Source organism: Octopus sinensis, linkage group LG19 (genome assembly GCF_006345805.1).
Source record: "Octopus sinensis linkage group LG19, ASM634580v1, whole genome shotgun sequence".
NCBI lineage: Eukaryota > Metazoa > Mollusca > Cephalopoda > Octopoda > Octopodidae > Octopus > Octopus sinensis.
The window spans coordinates 31,095,014-31,117,014 of record NC_043015.1 but is presented as its reverse complement, the minus strand read 5'-3'; the positions used below and the strand labels follow the sequence as shown (position 1 = coordinate 31,117,014).

General features: G+C 37.8%; 1 protein-coding gene across 4 annotated transcripts in view; it reads left to right on the top strand.

Moving 5' to 3' along the window:
- The window catches only part of LOC115222127 (diacylglycerol kinase delta-like), an 87,139-nt gene that overhangs the window by 57,059 nt on the left and 8,079 nt on the right, over nucleotides 1-22,001 (top strand). For 3 of the 4 annotated variants that reach the window (XM_029792260.2, XM_029792259.2, XM_036511229.1), the window contains 10 exons: nucleotides 849-1,016; nucleotides 10,376-10,496; nucleotides 12,353-12,463; nucleotides 13,737-13,895; nucleotides 16,340-16,385; nucleotides 18,047-18,160; nucleotides 19,091-19,225; nucleotides 20,209-20,345; nucleotides 21,377-21,509; nucleotides 21,988-22,001. The exon at nucleotides 21,988-22,001 is cut by the window's right edge and continues 79 nt beyond it. In XM_029792260.2, coding sequence (XP_029648120.1) covers nucleotides 849-1,016; nucleotides 10,376-10,496; nucleotides 12,353-12,463; nucleotides 13,737-13,895; nucleotides 16,340-16,385; nucleotides 18,047-18,160; nucleotides 19,091-19,225; nucleotides 20,209-20,345; nucleotides 21,377-21,509; nucleotides 21,988-22,001 — 1,138 coding nt within the window. The remainder of the gene's footprint in view (nucleotides 1-848; nucleotides 1,017-10,375; nucleotides 10,497-12,352; nucleotides 12,464-13,736; nucleotides 13,896-16,339; nucleotides 16,386-18,046; nucleotides 18,161-19,090; nucleotides 19,226-20,208; nucleotides 20,346-21,376; nucleotides 21,510-21,987) is intronic. The other variant, XM_036511230.1, reaches the window with a different exon arrangement.

Below are 22,001 nucleotides of genomic sequence, written 5' to 3'. Positions count from 1 at the left end.
GGATCCACTTTTATTGATGTTATCAAGTGCTGTAGTATCTGTTACATTATGTCTCTTTGGTTGGAACCAAGTCCTATGATTCTGTCATCTTATCTCTCTCTTTCTTTCTTTCTTCTCCCCTTCTCTTTCTATCTCTGTCTACTAATACAGTTTTTCCATTCTCTTTATAAACTCTAATAAAGTTGCCTCCCCCATTGAAGTGTTAATAGTGTATGGTGCCTATATATATATATATATGTCAGAATTTTTTTTGTCTATTTTTGTATATGGAAGTGTTTGGGGTATGGCATCGCTGGTGTTTTTCGTCTTTTTTATATTTCGTATACCAGGCAGTGTGCAGTGATTTGTTTATTCCACGGGTGATAAAAAACATGTTCCGGTGTACATGTTATGCAAGATTTTTTTTTTTTTTTTGTAGGGTGAGCTTTAAAAACTGAGAGGGCCCGGTGTCTGAAAGGGATTTATAAGGAAATATTTAGAACTTTTGTATGTTTTTTTTTTTGTCTGTGGCATTTACTGAGAATTAGCTGTAGTTTTAATTTGAAAGGAAATCTAACGAGACTTTATCTAAGGTGTGCTGAATGTTGTTGTTGTTAATGTTGCTGTTTTTATTTTGTTTTTTACTGTCCCTATTAACGAATGGTGACCGGTCCACGTTTTCAAACAGCACCTTAGCAGCTGTAAGAAAAAAAACAAATTGTTTTAAAAGCCTTATATAATTAAATTTGGTGCTGTTGACAGTTAACACAGTAAAGAAAATGAAAAATATTAACTTAAGGTTGATGTATTCTGTTGAACAAATTGCTGGTAAACATATATGTCACATAGGGTGCTGTTCTGTCTTTCAGAATATTCCAGGTCACCTCGAGGGCCAGCCACTCGGCGTATCAGCAGTATGAGCATGTTCAACAAGTCGCACAGTGTTGGCTCAAATCTTAGTAAAATTCGGGATAAGAGCCCCATCAAAGACATTCCACATTCACCCACTGCAGCACAGCCCTGTCTTATGCTGCCAGGTAAAACTGAACTTCTGACTGACGGTGTCAATCTCCCTATCTTTTCATCTCTCCTTTTTTCTCTTCTCTCTCTCTTTTTTTTTTTTAACCTTGTTGCTAGTTTTCTTATATCTTCTATCACTCCCATTTCTTGTTCACCTCCTCTTTTGCTACAATGTTTATGGATTCCTAGGTGTAAATAAACATTGTTGGAAATAAAAAAGAAACCAGAGACATCTGGTTCCTTCTAGACAATACTCCTATTTTAGTAGGGTAGAATGGACTGGGATAGAATCTTGTTAAAAGCAATCTAGGATAGATTGGGTAGATCTGTTAATGGTTTGGGATTGTTGACAAAGAAACCTTTATGTAGTGAGAACTTCTAAAATTGCTTTTTCAGTTCATCAGTTACATTATAATAGTGAGTTTAATATACATTTAATATACATATATATATATAAACAAGAAAACATCTGGAGAAAATAAGGATTCAGAACTAAGAACCTTTGAGATGTAGTTTAAAAAAATTGGAAGGAACTATTTCCACTGATTTCAGTCAACCAAATTATAAATATCTATATGGAAGATGGATGTTAAATGATGAATGATTGTTTGTTTGTTTGTGTGTGTGTGTTTCAGTTTTAGTCTAAGATTATGCAATCCTGTATCTGAGCTAATATAGATAGACAACATTTCCAGTAACAAGTATTGACAACAGACAATATCATTTAAACATGAAGATAACGATATGTCACCTAATCACTTCTAGAGAACCTTGATGCTTATCCATATTTTCAATGGAAATTTGTCTTTGCTCTTCCATGATCCTAATATATCTTGGAAACAGACCTATGGAGACTGGACATGTTAAATTTCTTTCAAAGAAATCAATGGCTGACTGTATTTGTTAAATTTTTAATGAACCTTTTGGGGTTTGTATTTAGTATATTTCTTATGAATAGGTCTATGGGAATGGTATTGTTACTTGACACAGTTTCCCTGAGTTTTGCATACATTTCAGTTTTGTATTTTTTGGAGGAACAGTCTTGTTTTCCCATCACTATTTTTATATTTTTGTGTTTCTTGTGTGTTTTGAAACCAAGCATCTTTTTCTCTGATTGTTTGATTTTCTTCTTCTTCTTCTTCCTCTTCTTCTTCTTCTGTAACCATCTTGTCATTTAGACATTGACCTCTGAATGCAAATTGTGCTTTTTGTCAGTGTTGTTGTTGTTGCTGCATAATTAATTCTGTCTTAAACTCTAAACCATACTGTTAATTTCTTTTTTATCCTTTTTTCATTTTGTTGGCCCCTATTGCCTTTTTTTTTAATCTTCAGCTGCACTTAGAAAATATTTCTTCTAAAATTTCATATAATCTTAACTTGACTAATAAAGTCTTTCTCTCCAAAGCTTTTGGAATTTAAGTCAATCACTAACTTTTCTGAAGATTTTCTTATAAAATACATTTCATCTGGTCCCCTTTGTCTGATAAGGCTCTGTGTCTAATTATATCAAAAAATAAATTCCCTTAAGTATAACTTTGTTGAGTTAAAGCACTACTTCTCAGATGTGAGATTGTTTGTTTAATCACTGAGATTTTATTGAATATCTTTAATTTGGAGTAGGTTTGTTTTTTTCTTAAACCAAAATTTTCAGTTTTTTTGATGAGTAAAAAGAAATTAAAGCCCTTTAAATCCATTTGTTATTGTGCATGGGTCAAGAAGAACATCTTACCAATTTTGTCACATTAAAGCATGTATCATTTGAATTGCTTTCTGTCTATGATTCATTCTCCATCTCAAAAAAAAAACAAACTATAATATCATCATTTCTTTGTACTGAAATATATATTTTATTGAGAAGAAGGACAAAGGCAGTTTCAGTAAACTCATTTCACAAAATAAATGGTAAATGTTAATTTTGGAAGAAGATAATACGGAAGTGGAGGAATGAAAACAACAGTTCAAAGATTAAAGAATTTCTATCCATTCAATGTACAACTACTGTCCTTTGCTACAATTTGAGTTAAAAACCTTATTCACTACAAGTGAGTTCCAGCTACAAATTGGTACCAAACAAGCCTGAGGCGGTGAGCTGGCAGAAATGTTAACACGCCAGGCGAAATGCGTAGCCGTATTTCGTCTGCCGTTACGTTCTGAGTTCAAATTCTGCCGAGGTCGACTTTGCCTTTCATCCTTTCGGGATCGATAAATTAAGTACCAGTTACGCACTGGGGGTCGATATAATCGACTTAATCCGTTTGTCTGTCCTTGTTTGTCCCCTCTGTGTTTAGCCCCTTGTGGGTAGTAAAGAAATAGGTATTTCGTCTGCCGTAACGTTCTGAGTTCAAATTCTGCCGAGGTCGACTTTGCCTTTCATCCTTTCGGGATCGATAAATTAAGTACCAGTTACGCACTGGGGTCGATATAATCGACTTAATCCCTTTGTCTGTCCTTGTTTGTCCCCTCTGTGTTTAGCCCCTTGTGGGTAATAAAGAAATAGGTGCCAAACAAGCCTGTCTTTCATCTTTTTGTAACCCAGTATCTTATTGCCTGGGTTAGAGATGTTGTGTAGATTGGGTACAGGGATGTTGTGCGTGTTTGATAAGGGTATATGGGTTCAATATTGGAATATTGTGTGATTCGGGTACAAGGATGTTGTGTGTGGCTCAAGGCCCATGGATGAAACTAGATAAATCTTCCAGGTTTATCAAATGATGAAGCTTCATTCACATTTTAATGAAAGGTAACTTTTCAGAATAACCCTCATGTGCAGGGGCAGTCAACAATATTGTCTTTGTTTCACATGGAGTTTTAACCTTTTAGCATATGCCACCAAACAAACCAAAATTGAAAAAGGCGGTCATCTTTGAATTTGATGAATAACCATAACTGTGTGTGTGTATTTGTATGTATATGTGTGTGTGTATATATATGTGCATATATATATTTGTGTGTATATATATATGTGTGTGTGTGTATACATATGTGTGTGTGTAAATTTATTCAATAAAATCGCCATTATATATATATATATATATATAAAATTAAAATCCATTACAAGGAAAACGGTCTCCCGTATAGGGGGATGGAAACATCCAACTTTTCACTGGTTTGGTGGGTTAATGCCCAATATACAAAACTGAAAAGAAAATGGAGATTTATGATTGACATATTTTAATTTATTAACATAACATTATATTATTATTATAATGTAATATAATATAAATGTAAATATTATAATCCTACAACTCTTTTGATTCAGACCCAATAATATATTTTTAAAAATTCATGTTTTTGCGTAAGAATCTCATCAGTGAAATATTTGAAAGTATGAACCCATAAAAATTATAAACACATTGATTTAAAGTTACTTTCATTGGAAAAATAAGTAACTTTTTGATCATTAATTTATTTATTTTATGTACAAATTAGTATAGATAATAAATAATAGTAATTTTTATAAAATTGTTTAATATCGGTGTATTTAGAATAAACAAACTTTTGAATAAATAGTTAATTCAGGGATTTTAAAAATGACTTGAGTAAATTTCTGTTAAATTATATAATTATGTCATTATGATAATATGTATTTATGGCTTTATTTTTTTTTTTGGAAAGTTGTTTTCTTAATAAAACTATGTGATTTTCAATTTTGATTGCATTTTTAGTATGGGTAATTATAAATAATGAATCGAAACAATTGTATAATATTTATATTTATATTACATTATATTATATTATAATAATATAATATTACATTAATAAATTAAAATATATCAATTATAAATCTCCATTTAGAAGAAAGTATTTATGTGTGTAATATGTAATTATAAATATGTGTGTGTGTATGTATATATATATATATATGTGTGTGTGTATTACACACACATTTGTATGTGTATATATATACACGCACACTCATGCATGCACACACGCACACACACACACACGAGATATAGTTTGATAGATGAGAGAAGATACTCGTCCATGTTCCGGAGTATATTTGTGTGTATGAAGCCAGTGTTTCACTTGCGTTTGGTATTTAATATAATCGTATCTCCAATGATTGCCCTACAGCAGCCCTCCACGTGTCTCATCACCACTTTTAGGACCAGTCTATGTGTTACTAATGTAAAAGACAACTTGCTGGGTATTTTGCTGATAACCATGCTGAGCTTTTAATATCTGCTTTTACTAAGGAATATTCAGCCACAATATGCATCAAACAAAGTCATTTTTAACAAACACAATTCTTGCTTTTTAAAACATTTTGTTTCTTTATTTATTTATTCATTTATTTTTATAAAATGTTCGTTAATTAACATGACTGGTTTGTGTTTTCTTCATTTTTAATTCAGGCTTTTTTAACATTTAAAAATATTTTTTCAACTTTCTTTTTGTCTCTCACACCAGCCTCGCCTGGCCCCCATGACGGTGGCATGTAAAAAGCGCCATCCGATCGTGGCCGTTTGCCAGCCTCGTCTGGCACCTGTGCCGGTGGCACGTAAAAAGCACCCACTACACTCACGGAGTGGTTGGCGTTAGGAAGGGCATCCAGCTGTAGAAACACTGCCAGATCAGACTGGGCCTGGTGCAGCCTTCTGGCTTCCCAGATCCCCGGTCGAACCGTCCAACCCATGCTAGCATGGAAAGCGGACGCTAAACGATGATGATGATGACACTTGGTACTGGTGCCTGTTGTAGAAAGCACCTAAGTATCCTCTGTAGAGTGGTTGTCATTAGGAAGGGCATCCAGTCAAAGAAACCAATCCAAACCAGACAGTAGAGCTTGGTGCCATCCTCTGGGTTGCCAGCTCCTCTCAAACTGTCTAGCACCACACACTAGCATGGGAAGTGGATATTAAGTGGTGGTGGTGGTGGTGGTGGCGATGATGGTGATGGTGGTGATGGTGATCTCTCCCCTTATTCTGAACATGGGTTTGATTAATATGCATTATCTGACATTTACTTGAACACTTGGAATGGCCTTTACAACAGTCTGACCTTTTCCATACTCACCTCCCCCCCCCGCGCTTAAGAGGTTGAACGGAGAGTAGACGGAACTATGTGACCTACTCAGAGATGTAACATAGTGTCGTTTCTTGTGTGCACATATTTCTGTCCCTCTACATGTGCATAAGTGTACACATCTGTTTATATAAGAGAAACTACAGACATGTGTGTGTTAACAGTGATACACTAAGCTTTTAGAGCTCTAGGCTACATGTTTATAGCATGCAGTCTCTTGTCCGATTGTATCCCAAGTCACACTTGGGTCAACATTAATGTTCATTACTGCAGAAAGTAATGTCCGTAATAAAAATGGACGTAATTCTGCTTTATGTCCTTCTGTCTGCCCATTTTCAGAAGGGTCATTGACTCTTCTGAGTTCCTCTGCCCTTTCCTGGGTTTTGTTTTTAATCCTGCAGGATGTCAGAAATCCACTCTTCCCACCAAGCAATTTTAGTGGGGTTGCCAGTTTAGTTGCCAATAACTCAATGGTTTCACAACGCTGCTTTTTAATCATTCTGGGTAATTATTTACTTGTTCACACTATTATAATCTCACTACTACTACTACTATAGTTCCTATCTTATTATTTACTTGTTCACTACTATAGTTTCACAATTATTACTGTGCATATATTATTACTAGGAGGCCAAGGGGTCCTAATATTGTTTCCCCTGATTTCTTTAGCCAAATAATGGCAGATTTACAGCTGTTGTAGACTGTTTTCCTCATTGACAACACAGATCTCACATCCTATGTGACCTCTTCTTGCTTTGTTTCTATACACACACAGTCTGCCAGTGCAGTTCCTTGTTCCTTGTCATTAGATTCCTGAGTTTTCTATCCATTTCCACAAGCTTGTTTTTTTCGTCTATCTAACAACTCCCTACACCATATCACATTAAGGAGACAGCCCATGTGTTCATTGCTCTGATCTTGTTCTTTTCATTGACTCTACTTTTCATAATTAATTTGGTTCTCCTGCGGTATTCTTGCCTAAAGCTTTCCTTCATCTCACTCTCCTTCGCTCTCCAAAATACTCAGATTCTTATATCCATCCACCTCAACATCCTTAATTCTTTCACTGTTGGGAGTTCTACACCGTCAAATGACAATACTTTGCCTTTTCTTATGATAAGCAGCATACCACACTTTTTAATTCCAAATGCTATCTTGATATCCTTACTGAATATCTGCACTGTTGAGACCAGACCATTTATTTCATGCTCACTTTTACCAAAGATCTTTAAGTTATCCATATACAACAGGTGATTCAACTTTTATCGTTTTTTCAAGGTGTGCTCCAATGTCACTTTCTGTAATATCTGCATGAAGAGTATCGTACAAATCACAAACAGCTACGGTGACAGACCATCTCCTTGAAGTGTGTCTCTCCTGATGTTAACCTTTGCCCCCAAATTCTCCACATGATGTTAACTCAGTATTCCAGTTCCTCATTGATTTCCTGATAAAACTCAAAATGTTCTCAGACACCTATAATAATAATAATAATAAAAAGATTTTCTAAAATCTAGGAAATGGAGACCATGTCATAAGCTTTCTCATAATTAATCTACACCATTCCCAAATTCGTATGTCTTTTCTTACAGTCATTCAACACCATTCTGCCTCTCAGAAGTTAATCCTTTCTCTCTCACCCTTTCCTTCTGTATCTCTTCCGTTCCACTGACAGCTTGTCATTCATTTCCAGGAAGTCATACACGCAATTAGATATTATTTCTGTCATCAACTCCCACATCAAGGGTAGGCAGGAGAATGGTCAGTAATTACTCACTGCATCACTTTTACTGGGGTATTTTGGCAAAGAACTGTTTTCCCTGTGGTCATCCACTTCAGGATCTCCTCCCTGTTAATCATTTCATCCATTTGACTGCTATTCTGTTGTGTAATCTGGGGAAATTTTCAGATTGTATCTTTGTACCCCACCTGGGCCTGGATATTTCCAGTTTGAAGCCTTTAGTATCCTGTTTGGTCACCATTTCAGTTGTTATCCTTATATTGTTCTGTCTCACTTAGTTTCTCTCTGATCTTAATTCCTTCAACCATTCAGCATCTTTCATATGATTCTTTCCATTATCTCAGGTGTTATTCCAAAACCTCCTAATTTCTCAGGTGCCAGGTTTCTCTCTGCTGTTAACCTTTCTGTTCAGCTGCTGATAAATCCTTTTCTGATCCTGTTGGAACAATCTATTGAGCTTATGTTGTTCAATTCTCTAATCATATCTCTGAATTTTTATAGCTTTAGCCTGTAGTCTTTGCTTCAACTCTTCAAGGACTACATTTAGCCCGTTTTTCTTGTTTTTAACCCTGCCGGGTGACCAAATAGCTAGAAAAAACACCCTTTGTAGGGCTGCCAGTTTAGTCTCTGACAACCTGACTTTTGTGATACAATTTCACGGTTTCAGTTGTGGTGGTGTGGTGGGGAAGAGCTGAGTGTCATGTACCTGAGTAAATAGGGTACACAGACAGATGTAATGAGATAAAGGAAGGGGAATACAAAGAAGGAAGGAAAAGGGATAAAAATCATGTTGTTTATGCTGTTATTATTTTCACTGTTCAGGATATCTTCTGCAGCCATTCTAACTCTATTGTTGTTTTGCTCCTGTCTTCTGTAGTCATGATGGCTCTGTTGTTGTTGTCATTACTATTTTTAGAGCTGTTGTTTCTCATTTAGTCTTTGCCCCCTTCTGTAAACATTAAGGGATTGGACAGTTTTCAGCCTGGTACTTTAGCTGCTGCTACCCTATGTAGAGGAAGAATTCTAGAAGATAAGATGCCGTTAGGTTCTGAGTTCAAATTCCGCCGAGGTCGACTTTGCCTTTCATCCTTTCGGGGGTCGATTAAATAAATACCAGTTACGCACTGAGGTCGATATAATCAACTTAATCCGTTTGTCTGTCCTTGTTTGTCCTCTCTGTGTTTAGCCCCCTTGTGCAGAGTAAAGAAATAGGTATAGGGTTTAGTTTTTCTGTGTCTGGGGTGTGTAGAGTTTACTTGGTTTATAGGCTGTATTTGTGAAAAGGGTGAGGCATATCAGCCTCCACCTTTCCAAATGGATCTGCCATATTATTTTATATTCTTCTGCTGAGTCTAGCTGTTTGATTGGTCTTATCAGAGACTGCTGATGATGATGAATTACTTGGGGTACAACAGGACATGGTATGAGAATAGTATTTTGGGGATGATCCTCCTCCCTCCTCCCCCTCCTTCTCCTCCAAGTCCTCAGTTCTCCATTTTGAGCAGTTAATGACTACAAAGTATTTAAAAGTGGAGTAAAATTGGTTTTGCTGTGAGAAAGTGGATAAATCTGACATTTTGGGTAAAAATCCTAGATGAAAATACCAGTAATATATTGAGACTTAGCATTTACAGTAAAACCCTTCATTAGAGGATGCAAGTAATAATATGTCAGGGATTGATTCGGTCAATTTTTTGGTATCCCACCTCCTCTTTTAGATGTTGGTATAGTTTGTATAATGAGGAAGTTTGCTTTGCATTCATGTGGTTCCATGTTTATTCCTGTTGTGTTGTTGCATCTTGCGCAAGTGTCTTCTACCCCAGCATCAGGTTCATTCCCATCTTGAGAGTGAAACTACATAGAATCCCTTTGGATGTTCTTGAATGGTAGACCTAACTTGTCGCTCACTTTCGTGCTGCCGCCGCCACCACTACTGCCACCACCACTACTGCCATCTCCACCTGTCCCTTGTGGGCTTTTAGCAGAGTTCCGCTCTGTTGTTGCAAACATTCCAACGAAAATTCTGGTTGAAGGACAACACAAGAGTTGTGCTTTCTCTTCCCCCCACCCCAAGTCATCGCAAATAAATGCCTTTCATCTGCTGAGACAGAAAGAAATAAAAACTAGTTTTGTCCCCGAAAGAGAAGTCTTTATTGTTTTTTTAAATCCCAGAGTTTTGATAATCGTCTTCATTTCACCCCCCCCCCTCATCATCTTTATAACTGTTATGACATCAACACCGACACCATCATCACCACTGCCTCCATCATCACCAGCACCACCACAACCATTGTCGTCATTGCCAGTATCACCATCATCACTACCATCACCACCATCACTGCTATCAACACTATCATCATCACCATTGCCACCACCACCACCAGCTGCACCACCTCCACCACCACCACCATCGTTGCCAGTATCAATACCACCACTACCATCATTATCTTTGACCACTGCTACTATTATCGTCATCATCATCCTCACTGTCATCACCACCATCAGCACCACTATCAGTACAACTACCACCACTACTGTTCATCATCATCATCACCCCCCCTCCTTATTTCGCCCCCCTCCTATCAAAAATCTCCAACCTTATTGTTCCAGGTATCAGCAGTTCAATTGCTGGGCGTCTTGCAGGTGGCAGCTTTATCAGTCAGGTGTTGTTGGCCAATGCAGATGCATTATGTGCTGCAGCTTCTCCACTCATTGAAGAAGATATCCATCTGTAAGTATATTTTCTATCCCACTCTCTCTCTCTCATTTGACGTTTAACCCTTTTGTTACTGTATTTATTTTGAGATGTTCTGTGTTTCTTTCAGTTACTTAAAATCTAACAAAGATGTCTTGCAAACAGCTTGCACATGCAAGTGCTACCAGTTAAAAGCTCCGTATACCGGAAGCTAGCAAGTGTATGGGGTCATCAGGAGAGAATGCGTGCCGTTTCGGGGCCTACCTCTCGACGGCATCAATGCGCACTAGCCCCCCCTCACTGATATGAGGCCCCACTTGCTAGATCAGCTGGTTATGAAGTTAAACTCAATATACTTCTAGCCATCGCTCATCGTCTCTTTTTAACCAAATACAGTAAAATAACTTAGTTATCATTAAGCTTGTGTTAGGAACATAAATTGTGACTAAGGTTTGGTGGAAGAATTTAATTCAAAACTTAAGGAAACAAGATATTTGTACTCAGAGCCAGAGGCAGTTTCAGGCGGGTTGGTAACGAAAGGGTTAAGGAACATATCTTAAGTATAACCCATGTTCTTTCTGCGTTGGGGCCTGCTATGCCACATAAACAACACATCTGAAATACAAAAAAAAAACAAGAAAAGTTTTAAATTGAAGATGGTTATGAGTGTTATGTGTGTGGGTGTGCATGTGTGTATCTATATATGTATCTGTGTGTTTCTCTATTTGTGTGTGCATCTGAATGCTACTACGTGTGAAGATACATGGCTTAGTGGTTAGGGTATTTGGCTTGAGATTGTAAGGTCATGAGTTCAATTCCCAGCAGCACGCCGTGTCTTTGAGCAAGACACTTTATTTCTCGTTGCTCTGGTTCACTCACCTGGCAAAAACAAAGTAGTAACTGTATTGCAAAGGGCCAACCTTGTTACATTCTGCCATGCTGAATTTCTTCGGGAACTATATTAAGGGTACGTGTGTCTGTGGAGTTCTCAACCACTTTCACGTTAATCTCACTAGCAGGCTGTTCAGTTGATCAGATCAATTGGAACCCTCCTCGTAATCTTAGTTAGCCCAAGGCCATAGTAGAAGACACTCGCCTAAAGTGTCATGCAGTGTATTTGAACCTGCAACGATGCGGTTGAGAAGCAAACTTCTTACCACACGGTCACACTTGCATCTTATGTTCTGAGTTCAAATTCAGCTGAAATTGACTTAGTCTTTCATCTTTCGGGGGTTGGTAACATAAATACCAGTTGAGCACTTGGGGTTGATGTAATTGTGTAACCTCCTCCCATCGAAATTACTGACCTATTGCCAAAATTTGAAATCATCATAATGTTTTGATAAATGGTATTTCTTTGTTTAAGGCGGGCGAGTTGGCAGAAACGTTAGCACACCGGGCGAAATGCTTAGCGGTATTTCATCTGCCGTTATGTTCTAAGTTCAAATTCCGTCGAGGTCGACTTTGCCTTTCATCCTTTCGGGGTTGATTAAATAAGTACCAGTTACGCACTGGGGTCGATATAATCAACTTAATCCGTATGTCTGTTCTTATTTGTTCCCTCTGTGTTTAGCCCCTTGTGGGTAGTAAAGAAATAGGTATTTCTTTGTTTAGACTCTTTAACAAATTTTACATTCACCCTGGGGACCACTTTTTCTGCTAAGTATCTTGTATGTGTAAGATTTACAGGAGTTACATGTAAGATTACTCGTACCAGACACACTATTCAGAATTGTCATATTTTTTAAGTTAAAAAGTTTGTCTGTATAAGGCTTGTTGAGTAAAGAAACAGTTGAAAACAGATTTGGTTGGTGAGTGCAAAAGGTGTGATGAGTTTCAATGAAGTATTTATATTCCTTTTTATTTCTTTCTTATTTGGTTTAATTTTTCAGTGAAGAATATACAGAAAAATGTGTGATGAATAACTATTTTGGAATAGGGCTTGATGCCAAAATTTCTTTAGATTTCCATTTGAAAAGAGAAGAACATCCAGAGAAGTGCAGGTTTGTATTCTATTCCACTTTTTTTTTTTTTTTTTTCGCAGTTTCTAAGAAAAAAATTTTCAGAATCATCATCATCACCGCTCTCATTGTTGTCATCATTATCATCAAATGTTATTTTAAATAATTTTTCTATGGCAACTGAGCCTTTCATGAGAGTCAACTTCACCATATCATCCAACTTTTTGGTGGGTTGATAAATAAAGTACCAGTCTCAGACAGTAGACTGGCAGAATTGGAATTGTTAGAGCATTGAACAAGATGCCACGCAGTACCTATTCTGGTTCTGTGCACCCTGAGTTAAAACCTGCATCCTGTCAGCAGAATAAAAGAACAGTGACATTTCTGTCAGAAATTGTAGCTGACAGCATCTGCAAAGAAAAAGCCAAAAGAAACACACTTTCTTTGGATAGATCAAAGGATCGGCTGTCACCACGACAACAGTTCGACTCTTGTGTTAATATTACTGCCAAACTGTTTCAATATTGGTCTTTTCTTTTTACAACTTGTATTTCTTAGGGTGAGCGCCTACTATGGACAAAAGCCAGTTCTTTGTACCATTCTTAACCATCTTGCTCAGACTTGAGTCTTGGATCAGTCTCATTAATGACTAAAAGATACCAAAAATAAACATTACCATGTGACACACAATTTTGTAATAAGGTTTTTTTTTTTTTTTTGTGTGTGTTTTTGCAAGCATCACAATTTTTTTGTCCTCTCTTCTACAAAATTCTCAAACGTTAACTATTTCAGCCCAATTCTATTTTTTGTGAACCTTTACTTATCGACTGGAAAGAGCTTCTATGGCAGCTTGTAGTTACATTGGCATCTAAAATAAGTTGCAATCAAATTTCACAATATAGATATATAAAATATAAATTAGAGATAAAACCCCTATTAGGCAACTCAAACAGGGATAGACATAAACCAAAACATAAATAACAAATAAAATATATTTTTATAAAACATATAACTAGATCTCAAAAAGTATAAAAATGAATAATCAGTATATAATATACTTTTGGTTGATGTCTATCCCTGTTTGAGTTGCATAATTGTGGTTTTATCTCTAATTTATATTTTATATAGTTATATTGTGAAATTTGATTTAATACTAAATTGAATTTTTCCCTGTAAGTTTGGAGTTATACTCCCTATTATTATATATATATATGAAGTAGGTTGTTGTTATTGTGATTAATGCTATTGTTGCAGTTGTCGTTGTGGTCTTTGTAATACCCAGTTCCTCAATGAAGTTTAATGTTCTATGTTCCAGGAGCAGGACCAAAAATTTCATGTGGTACAGTGTGCTGGGAGGTAAAGAAATATTGCAACGAACCTTTAAAAACCTGGACCAACGTGTCCAGCTGGAGTGTGATGGCCAGCGTATACCACTGCCCAGCTTACAGGGCATTGTTATACTGAATATCCCCAGGTAAGTGCCTCTGTTCACTCCTCTTACTGGTCTTGTGACAGTGACTCCGGCAATGGTGCCGTTGGTTACTATTAAGTGTTGGGAAATGGTGATAATGTAGTTGGTAATAGTGGTGGGGGTGGTTAGTATCAGGGTTAGGGGTGGAAGCGGTAGAATTGTTTTGTAATGTTTGTAGTGAAGGTAGTGTCAGGCTGTTGCGAAGCTTGCGGTAAAGGTAGATGGAAGGAGATTGGAGTGTTGCAACCATAAAATTTCTCCAGACTGATTTTTCATTTGTGTGTCATCGATGGTGGCAGTGCTGAAGTTCTTCACACGACAGGAAATGGGGAGTTTCTTATTTCTTTATTGCCCACAAGGGGCTAAACATAGAGAGGACGGACAAAAGGATTAAGTCGATTAAATCGACCCCAGTGCATAACTGGTACTTAATTTATCGACCCCGAAAGGATGAAAGGTAAAGTCAACTTCGGCGGAATTAGAACTCAGAACGTAACGGCAGACGAAATACCGCCAAGCATTTCACCCGGCACGCTAACGTTTCTGCCTGCTCGCCGCCTTTATACACACACACACACACATTTGTGTTTGTGTGTGTGTACGTATACACACGTGTGCACACACAATGTTGTATAGATTTTGTGTTTCTTGAATTTTTTATTCAAAGACCTCTTGAATTTATTTTCATTAACTACACTCGCGGAGTGGTTGGCGTTAGGAAGGGCATCCAGCCGTAGAAACACTGCCAGATCTGACTGGGCCTGACGAAGCCTTCCAGCTTCACAGACCCCAGTTGACCCGTCCAACCCATGCTAGCATGGAAAGCGGACGCTAAACGATAATGATGATGAATGTTGTAGTATCAGATGCTATGTTTTTTTCCCTCTTACCTGTTATTTTCTTTAGATAGAAATGCTTTAGAAGAAAGCTTAAACTAACCTTATTGACTGCTTCTGTTTATTAGTTTTCTACGCGAAGCTGTTTACCTTTCAAGTTTCTCTTTTTATCTTGCGCTTGTCTGTTACACCATTGGCCAAATGTATTTATTTGTCTGCTCAAACAAACTATTCTATCATTATTTGAATTCAGATTTTTTTTCGATTTACTGATTGATAAACTTACAGTAAATATATGTATTTGCATTTCTCAGATAAAGAGTTTGTACACACAGACACACATTTATTAAAATATGAGGCATCCCACTGTTGCTAAGGACATTAGCAACATAAGTGAAGTGACGTAGCTTTCGCAGGAATTGAAACCACATCAGTTTCATCTTGCCAGGAACTCATCTTCGTGTCTACAAATCTCACCTAATAGAAATAGAAATAACGGTTTCTAATTTAGGCTTAAGGCTAGCAATTTTTGAGGAGAGATAATTAGAGAGGAAATATTGATCTTTGTACTTCATTTTATCGAACTTAGGTGAATGAATGGTAAAGCCAACTTTGGTGAGATTTGAACTCAGAATGTAAAGAACCGTAACAAATACTACAAGGCATTTTTCTGATGCTCTGATGATTCTACCCATTTCCTGTCTTTAGAAATAATTATAATAATGGTTTCAAAATTTGGCACAAGGCCAGTAACTTCAGGGGTGGGGTTAAGTTGATTACATCAACCCCAGTGCTCCACTGGTACCTATTTTATCAACCCTGACAAGATAAAAGCAAAGTCGGCTTCAGTGGAATTTGAACTCAGGACGTAAAGCCAGAAGAAATGTTGTTAAGCATTTTACCCAGCAGCATGCTAACGATTCTGCCAACTTGCTGCCTTAGAAATGAAAATAATAATAATAATAATAATAATAATAATGATGATTTCATTGTATCTTAGGAGGGTCATTATACCATTAATAAACCCATATTTTGGTTCTTTCTTTTTTATTATTTATTAATTTAACATTTAACCATTTAACTAATTGATTGCTTGATTAATTGCTTGGTCATTCAATCAATCAACTAAGTTTGTCAAAGTCCTTTCATCATCATTCTCAACTTTGCCCATGGCATTCCCCCTCTACTCTCTAATCCAGGTTTTTGCTTCAGATCTGCCTGACCTTCCCAAGATACAATGAAATCTGTTTCAACACACGAGTTCATGTCAAGACTCCTGCAACCAAATACAATAACAAAACAATTTCTTTTGATTGATTAATTTTTGGTTTTGTACATGTCTTAATACAATGGTTATGGTTTTAAAACGGTGACGTGGATTTTGTAATGCAATGGTTACGTTTAATATGTTTCATCTCACCTTGTATACTGTTGCTATAGAGTGTCAACCTAATTAATCACAAGAGTTCATATTGAATTACTTGGTGAGATGTGAACCTGATTACGAATAACCAAACTAGTGTATTGTGTCATCTTGACCATATTGTTGTTGTTTCTACTGCATTGTGGCATCTTAGTCATGTTTTTATTTTGATTAATTCTGTTTTCCAGTTATATGGGTGGTGCCAACTTTTGGGGAGGGACCAAGGAAGATGACGTAAGTATGATTTGGAAGATGTCTTAGTTTTGTGTTTGTGGCTCTCTTTCCTACTCTCTCTTTTTACTCTGTTACTTGTTTCAGTCATTTGACTGTGGCCATGCTGGAGCACCGCCTTTAGTCGAGCAAATCGACCCCAGGACTTATTCTTTGTAAGCCTAGTACTTATTCTATCGGTCTCTTTTGCTGAACCGCTAAATTACGGTGATGTAAACACACCAGCATCGGTTGTCAAGTGATGTTGGGGGGACAAACACAGACACACAAACATATGCACACATATATATCTATACATATGTACGGCAGGCTTCTTTCAGTTTCCGTCTACCAAATCCACTCACAAGGCTTTGGTCGACCTGAGGCTATAGTAGAAGACACTTGCCAAAGGTGCCATGCAGTGGGACCGAACCCGGAACCATGTGGTTGGTAAACAAGCTACTTACCACACAGCCACTCCTACGCCTTGAAAGTGACCCAAGGTCTGGATATCCTGCAACTGCCATCACCAAAGAAAGCTTTGCTTGTCTTCAGCCCATGGTGATGGATGACAGGCAATTGACTATAAATCAAATATCCAGTGCTATTAGGATGTTCCATGAGAGAGTCAGGAATACTCTGCACAATGAATTTGGAATGATTACAGTTTCTGCTTGGTTAGGGGGCATGTCTTCTGATACCTGATCAGAAGTGTACCAGGCTGATGACATCATGGGAAAACTCTGACATTATCTGAGGCAGAGCCAGCTGGTTTCCTTGAACATTTCCTAACCCAGAATGAGTGTTGGGTTCATCACTTTGAGCCAAAGACAAATAGACAATCCATGCAGTGGAAACACCTCTCCTCACCTCCTCTAAAGAAGGCCAAGGTCATTTCATCTGCAGGGAAGGTAATCTGTTCCCCAACGTCATATCTGCTGTTGATGACTTTTTTGCCCAGCAGGATGAAACCTTCTTCGGCAATGGGATCCAAGCACTGCAACACCGATGGGAGAAGTGTGTGGACTGCAAAGGGGTTTATGTTGAAAAATAAACTTCATTTGATCACACCCCAGAGAATATCTTAGCTAGCCTACGAACCTTTCAGCTGACCCTTCTACATATTCTTTCCACTTGGATCCCTTGTTTGTTTAACTGCCGCCCTTTACATGCATAACATACCCACACCAGCTCAGTCTTCTCTCTTGGCCACTGCATCTGATCCCTTTTAAACCCAGTTTTTCTTTCAGCACCTTTGTGTTCCATCATTCATGAACATATCCAACAGAGCACACCCACCTCAATTCTTTGCAGTCTCCATACATTTTCCATATCTGATGTCCATGCTTCACTCATGATATATAAAAGGCGGCGAGCTGGCAGAATCGTTAGCACGCCGGGCGAAATGTGTAGCCACATTTCGTCTGCCGTAGTGTTCTGGGTTCTAATTCCGCCGAGGTCGACTTTGCCTTTCATCCTTTCGGGGTCGATAAATTAAGTACCATTTACGCACTGGGGCTCGATGTAATCGACTTAATCCGTTTGTCTGTCTTTGTTTGTCCCCTCTGTGTTTAGCCCCTTGTGGGTAGTAAAGAATATATATATATATATATATATAAATAAAACAACTCTGCCTTTGTTCTTATTACAAAAACTACATGCATACCCTATATATTGCTTTGTAGAATTTCACTGCTCCCAGCTTTGATGACAAAATACTAGAAGTTGTTGCAGTATTTGGTTCTATGCAAATGGCTGTATCCCGAGTGATAGACTTACACCATCATCGTATAGCACAGGTGAGTGACATATTTCCTTCGTCATTAATTAGCATAGGTAAGTGACACATTTACATCATTGCTGCACAACATAAGTGAATGACATATTTACTCTTTCGTTGTATATAACACAGGTGGACGACCTAGAAAGATCGTGCAAAATCTTGTCGTAAATGTATATATTTCTGTATTTGGTTATAATAACATCTTTCTATACCTGACTGTTCCAGCAAAGCATATTTATAGTAATTGGAAGGTTTATGATCTGTTCATTATACCTGGAGGTTTTTGTGATTGATTGCAATTATACCGTTTCTGAGACTTAAAATATATGTAGAGGCATGGACTGTGTGGTTGAGAAGCTTACCAACCACTTAGACTTGGGTTCAGTCTCACTTCACAGCACCCTTGGGCAAGTGCCTTCTACTATTGATCCAGGCCAACCATAGCCTTGTGAGTGGATTTGGTAGACAGGAACTGTTAGAAGCCTGTTGAATATTCTTTTATTCTTTAGTTTCAGTCAGTTGACTGTGGCCATGCTGGAGCACCACCTTAAAGGGTTTTTAAGTCAAAGAAATCAACCCTTAGACTTATTCTTTGCATGCCTAGTACTTATTCTATTAGTCTCTTTTCCCCCGAACTGCTAAGTTACGGGGGCATAACCACACCAACATCAGTTGTCAAGCGATAGTGGGGTGGACAATCACAGATGATGGTGAGAATTAATTTTTAGCCTGTTACAGTTAAATTCTAAGAAATTTTTCAGGACTACAATTTTTGTGGTCAAATTCTGTTTTCTCGTAGCCCAGTATATAATCTTGGATACACAGTTTTTTATTTTGCTGAAAGTTTCAATTAATTGTGTTGTAAAGTTGGATTCTTATGATTTAACATTTTAAATTGCATTTAGAATTTTCATTTCTTTTATTTCATTATTTTTGTGTTTTGCAGTGTCGGACGGTGAAGGTGACAATTATGGGTGATGAAGGTGTACCAGTACAGGTGGATGGTGAAGCTTGGATGCAGCCACCCGGATATATCCGTATTGTACATAAAAACAGAGCGCAGATGTTGACAAGAGATCGGGTAAGATATTATCTTTCATCTTTTACTTGTTTCAGTCGTACTGAGGCACCATCTTGAAGCATCAAACACATCAACCCCAGTACTTATTGTATTAGTCTCTTTTGCTGAACCACCAAGTTTCAGGAACATAAACAAACCAACACCATTTGTCAAATGGTAGTGAGAGAGAAACTTGACACAAAGTCACACACACACACACACAGCAAACTTCTTTCGGTATCAAATCCACTTACAAAGCATCGGTTGGCCCAGATGTATAATAGAAGCTTTTTGTCCAAGGTACCATGCAGTGGACTAAACCTAAAATTATGTGCATGGGAAGCAAACTTCTTAACCACACAATTAATTAATTAATTTAAGGCGGCGAGCTGGCAGAACCGTTAGCACGCTGGGCGAAATGCTTCGCTGTATTTTGTCTGTCGTTACCTTCTGAGTTCAAATTACGCCGAGGTTGACTTTGCCTTTCATCCTTTTGGGGTCGATAAATAAAGTACCAGTTACGCACTGGGGTCGATGTAATTGACTTAATCCCTTTGTCTGCCCTTGTTTGTCCCCTCTGTGTTTAGCCCCTTGTAGGCAGTAAAGAAATATAAATTAATTAATGGGTGGAGAAAAAGAATCAATATTCGCATTGTTTTTGTATCTTGGGTATTGTTTTCGTCCATTTGTTTTTACATCTGTTTTGTCATGCTAGCTTGAGTTAAATGGATATATTATCAAAGCATTTTTTTACAGCTGGATAACCCGTCGCTAGCCCTTACTTGTTTTCAAATGTTTAAACTATGCCAATTTGTATGCCTAAAATACAGTGTTCCACCTGCTTTTAAAGGTGCAAAGCTATTGGGCAGTTTGTTGACAAGAGAAACAACAACATCTTCACCACTTATACCTTACGTTGCTGTCATTTCCTCTGTCAACTAAATCATCCACTGGCTTCCTCTACAATATTTATAATGTCTTTCAAACTTATGTTTTCTCAACAGATTTTTGAAAATGTTTTGAAAACCTGGTCAAACAAACAGAAAGTTCCCCAAGCTTCCAGTCCTGGACCGGCTCTGGTGTTGGAAGACGAAGCTGCTCTACACAGCTTTATAGAAGTGTCATCTGAATTTATAGATTGGTGAGTATTTGATATTGATATTGTGTGCTTTTGTAGGGGATGGATGGGAAAGCATTAAACACAGCCCCAAGAGAGTGATAAAGAGAGTCATATATATGTTGAAGTTGTTGGTTATTTGAGGGCAGCAGTTCATATAAAATTGCTGGTGTGTCACTGTCTCCATGGCTGAGATAATTTTCTGCTCCCTCCAGTACTTCTCATCTGTGGCTCTAGAAACCACAGGAAGTATGCAGCAGTAAAGACAAGCTTTCATTTATGTTAGACAGCCTGTAGTCCTTAATGTTGTATAAAGTATATATATATATAATGAAATTATTGTATACAGTGCTCAGGTGCAACACAACTTGTCAGAAAGTGCGTATAAAGCATATGCAGTAATATACAAATGTCTGGGAAGCGAACAGTGTATGAGTCAGATACATGCTTGCGTGTGTATAGAGGGGAGGAAACCAGGTGTAGTGTTGGCGAATCTCAGGAAGCATGGAAGTTTTGAAGGATGCAGTGCTCCCACAACTAACAACTGATGTCGGCAGTTTGTTCCAGAGACAAGGCTGTTTATATTGAACAGATGGGAGAGTTTTTGTGGATGCTATAAATAGTTGCAAGTAGGCGAGCTGGCAGATGAGAAGGACAAGTTGAAGGCTGCGAGCTGGCAGAAACGTTAGCATGCCGGGTGAAATGCTTAGCAGTATTTTGTCTGCCGATACGTTCTGAGTTCAAATTCCGCCAAGGTCGACTTTGCCTTTCATCCTTCCTGGGTCGATAAATAAAGTACCAGTTTCGCACTGGGGTCAATGTAGTCGACTTAATCCCTTTGTCTGTCCTTGTTTGTCCCCTCTGTATTTAGCCCCTTGTGGGCAGTAAAGAAATATATGAATAGTTGCAGTGTGCTGCTTGTTGAGAGTATCAGTCTTACTGAGCAGATAAAGGAGCATCACTTGTCCCTCTCCCCAGTGTGAAGTTGGCTCTGCTCATGTAGACTACCACATGTCCTTCGTCTCCTCATCCTCACTTGTTCTCTTCCATTACAGTGTGAAATCGTCTGCTAATCAACACAGTGCTCTTGAACAAGATCTTTATTCCCATTCCTCTGAAGCATCAGAACGCCTGGATGCTTTGTGTCTTTCAGGGAAACTTGCTGAATCAAATTCTTCACTGACCGAAGTGAGTAAATCCATTTTTTCTTGTCATTCTTGTTGTTATTACTTGGCTTACACCTCCACCATTTTGCCATCACTAACTCCTCCACCTCCACTAGTATGTCACCTCTAAACCTTTATCTTCTTCCCTTCTATCTATGGAGGCATAAACGCTTTCACACACATATACATATGATGGAATTTCCACCTACCAAATTCACTTTCATCTTGTCATCACTAAGTCTATATCCCACTTCCACCATCTTGTCATCACTAAATCTACATCCCCACTTCCATCATCTTGTCATCACTAAGTCTACATCTACGTCCCTTGTCATCATTAAATCTACACCCCCATAACTCTGACTTCACTAAATCTCCATCTCCATCCTGCTGTCATCAATAAAACAAGGAGAATATTTTGGCTGGATATTTGAAAGTAGACTCACTTCAAAGAAATTGAGATTTTTTGTTTAAAGTTTCTCTTTATGTTTTCCTTTCAGCCCTCACTGCGACC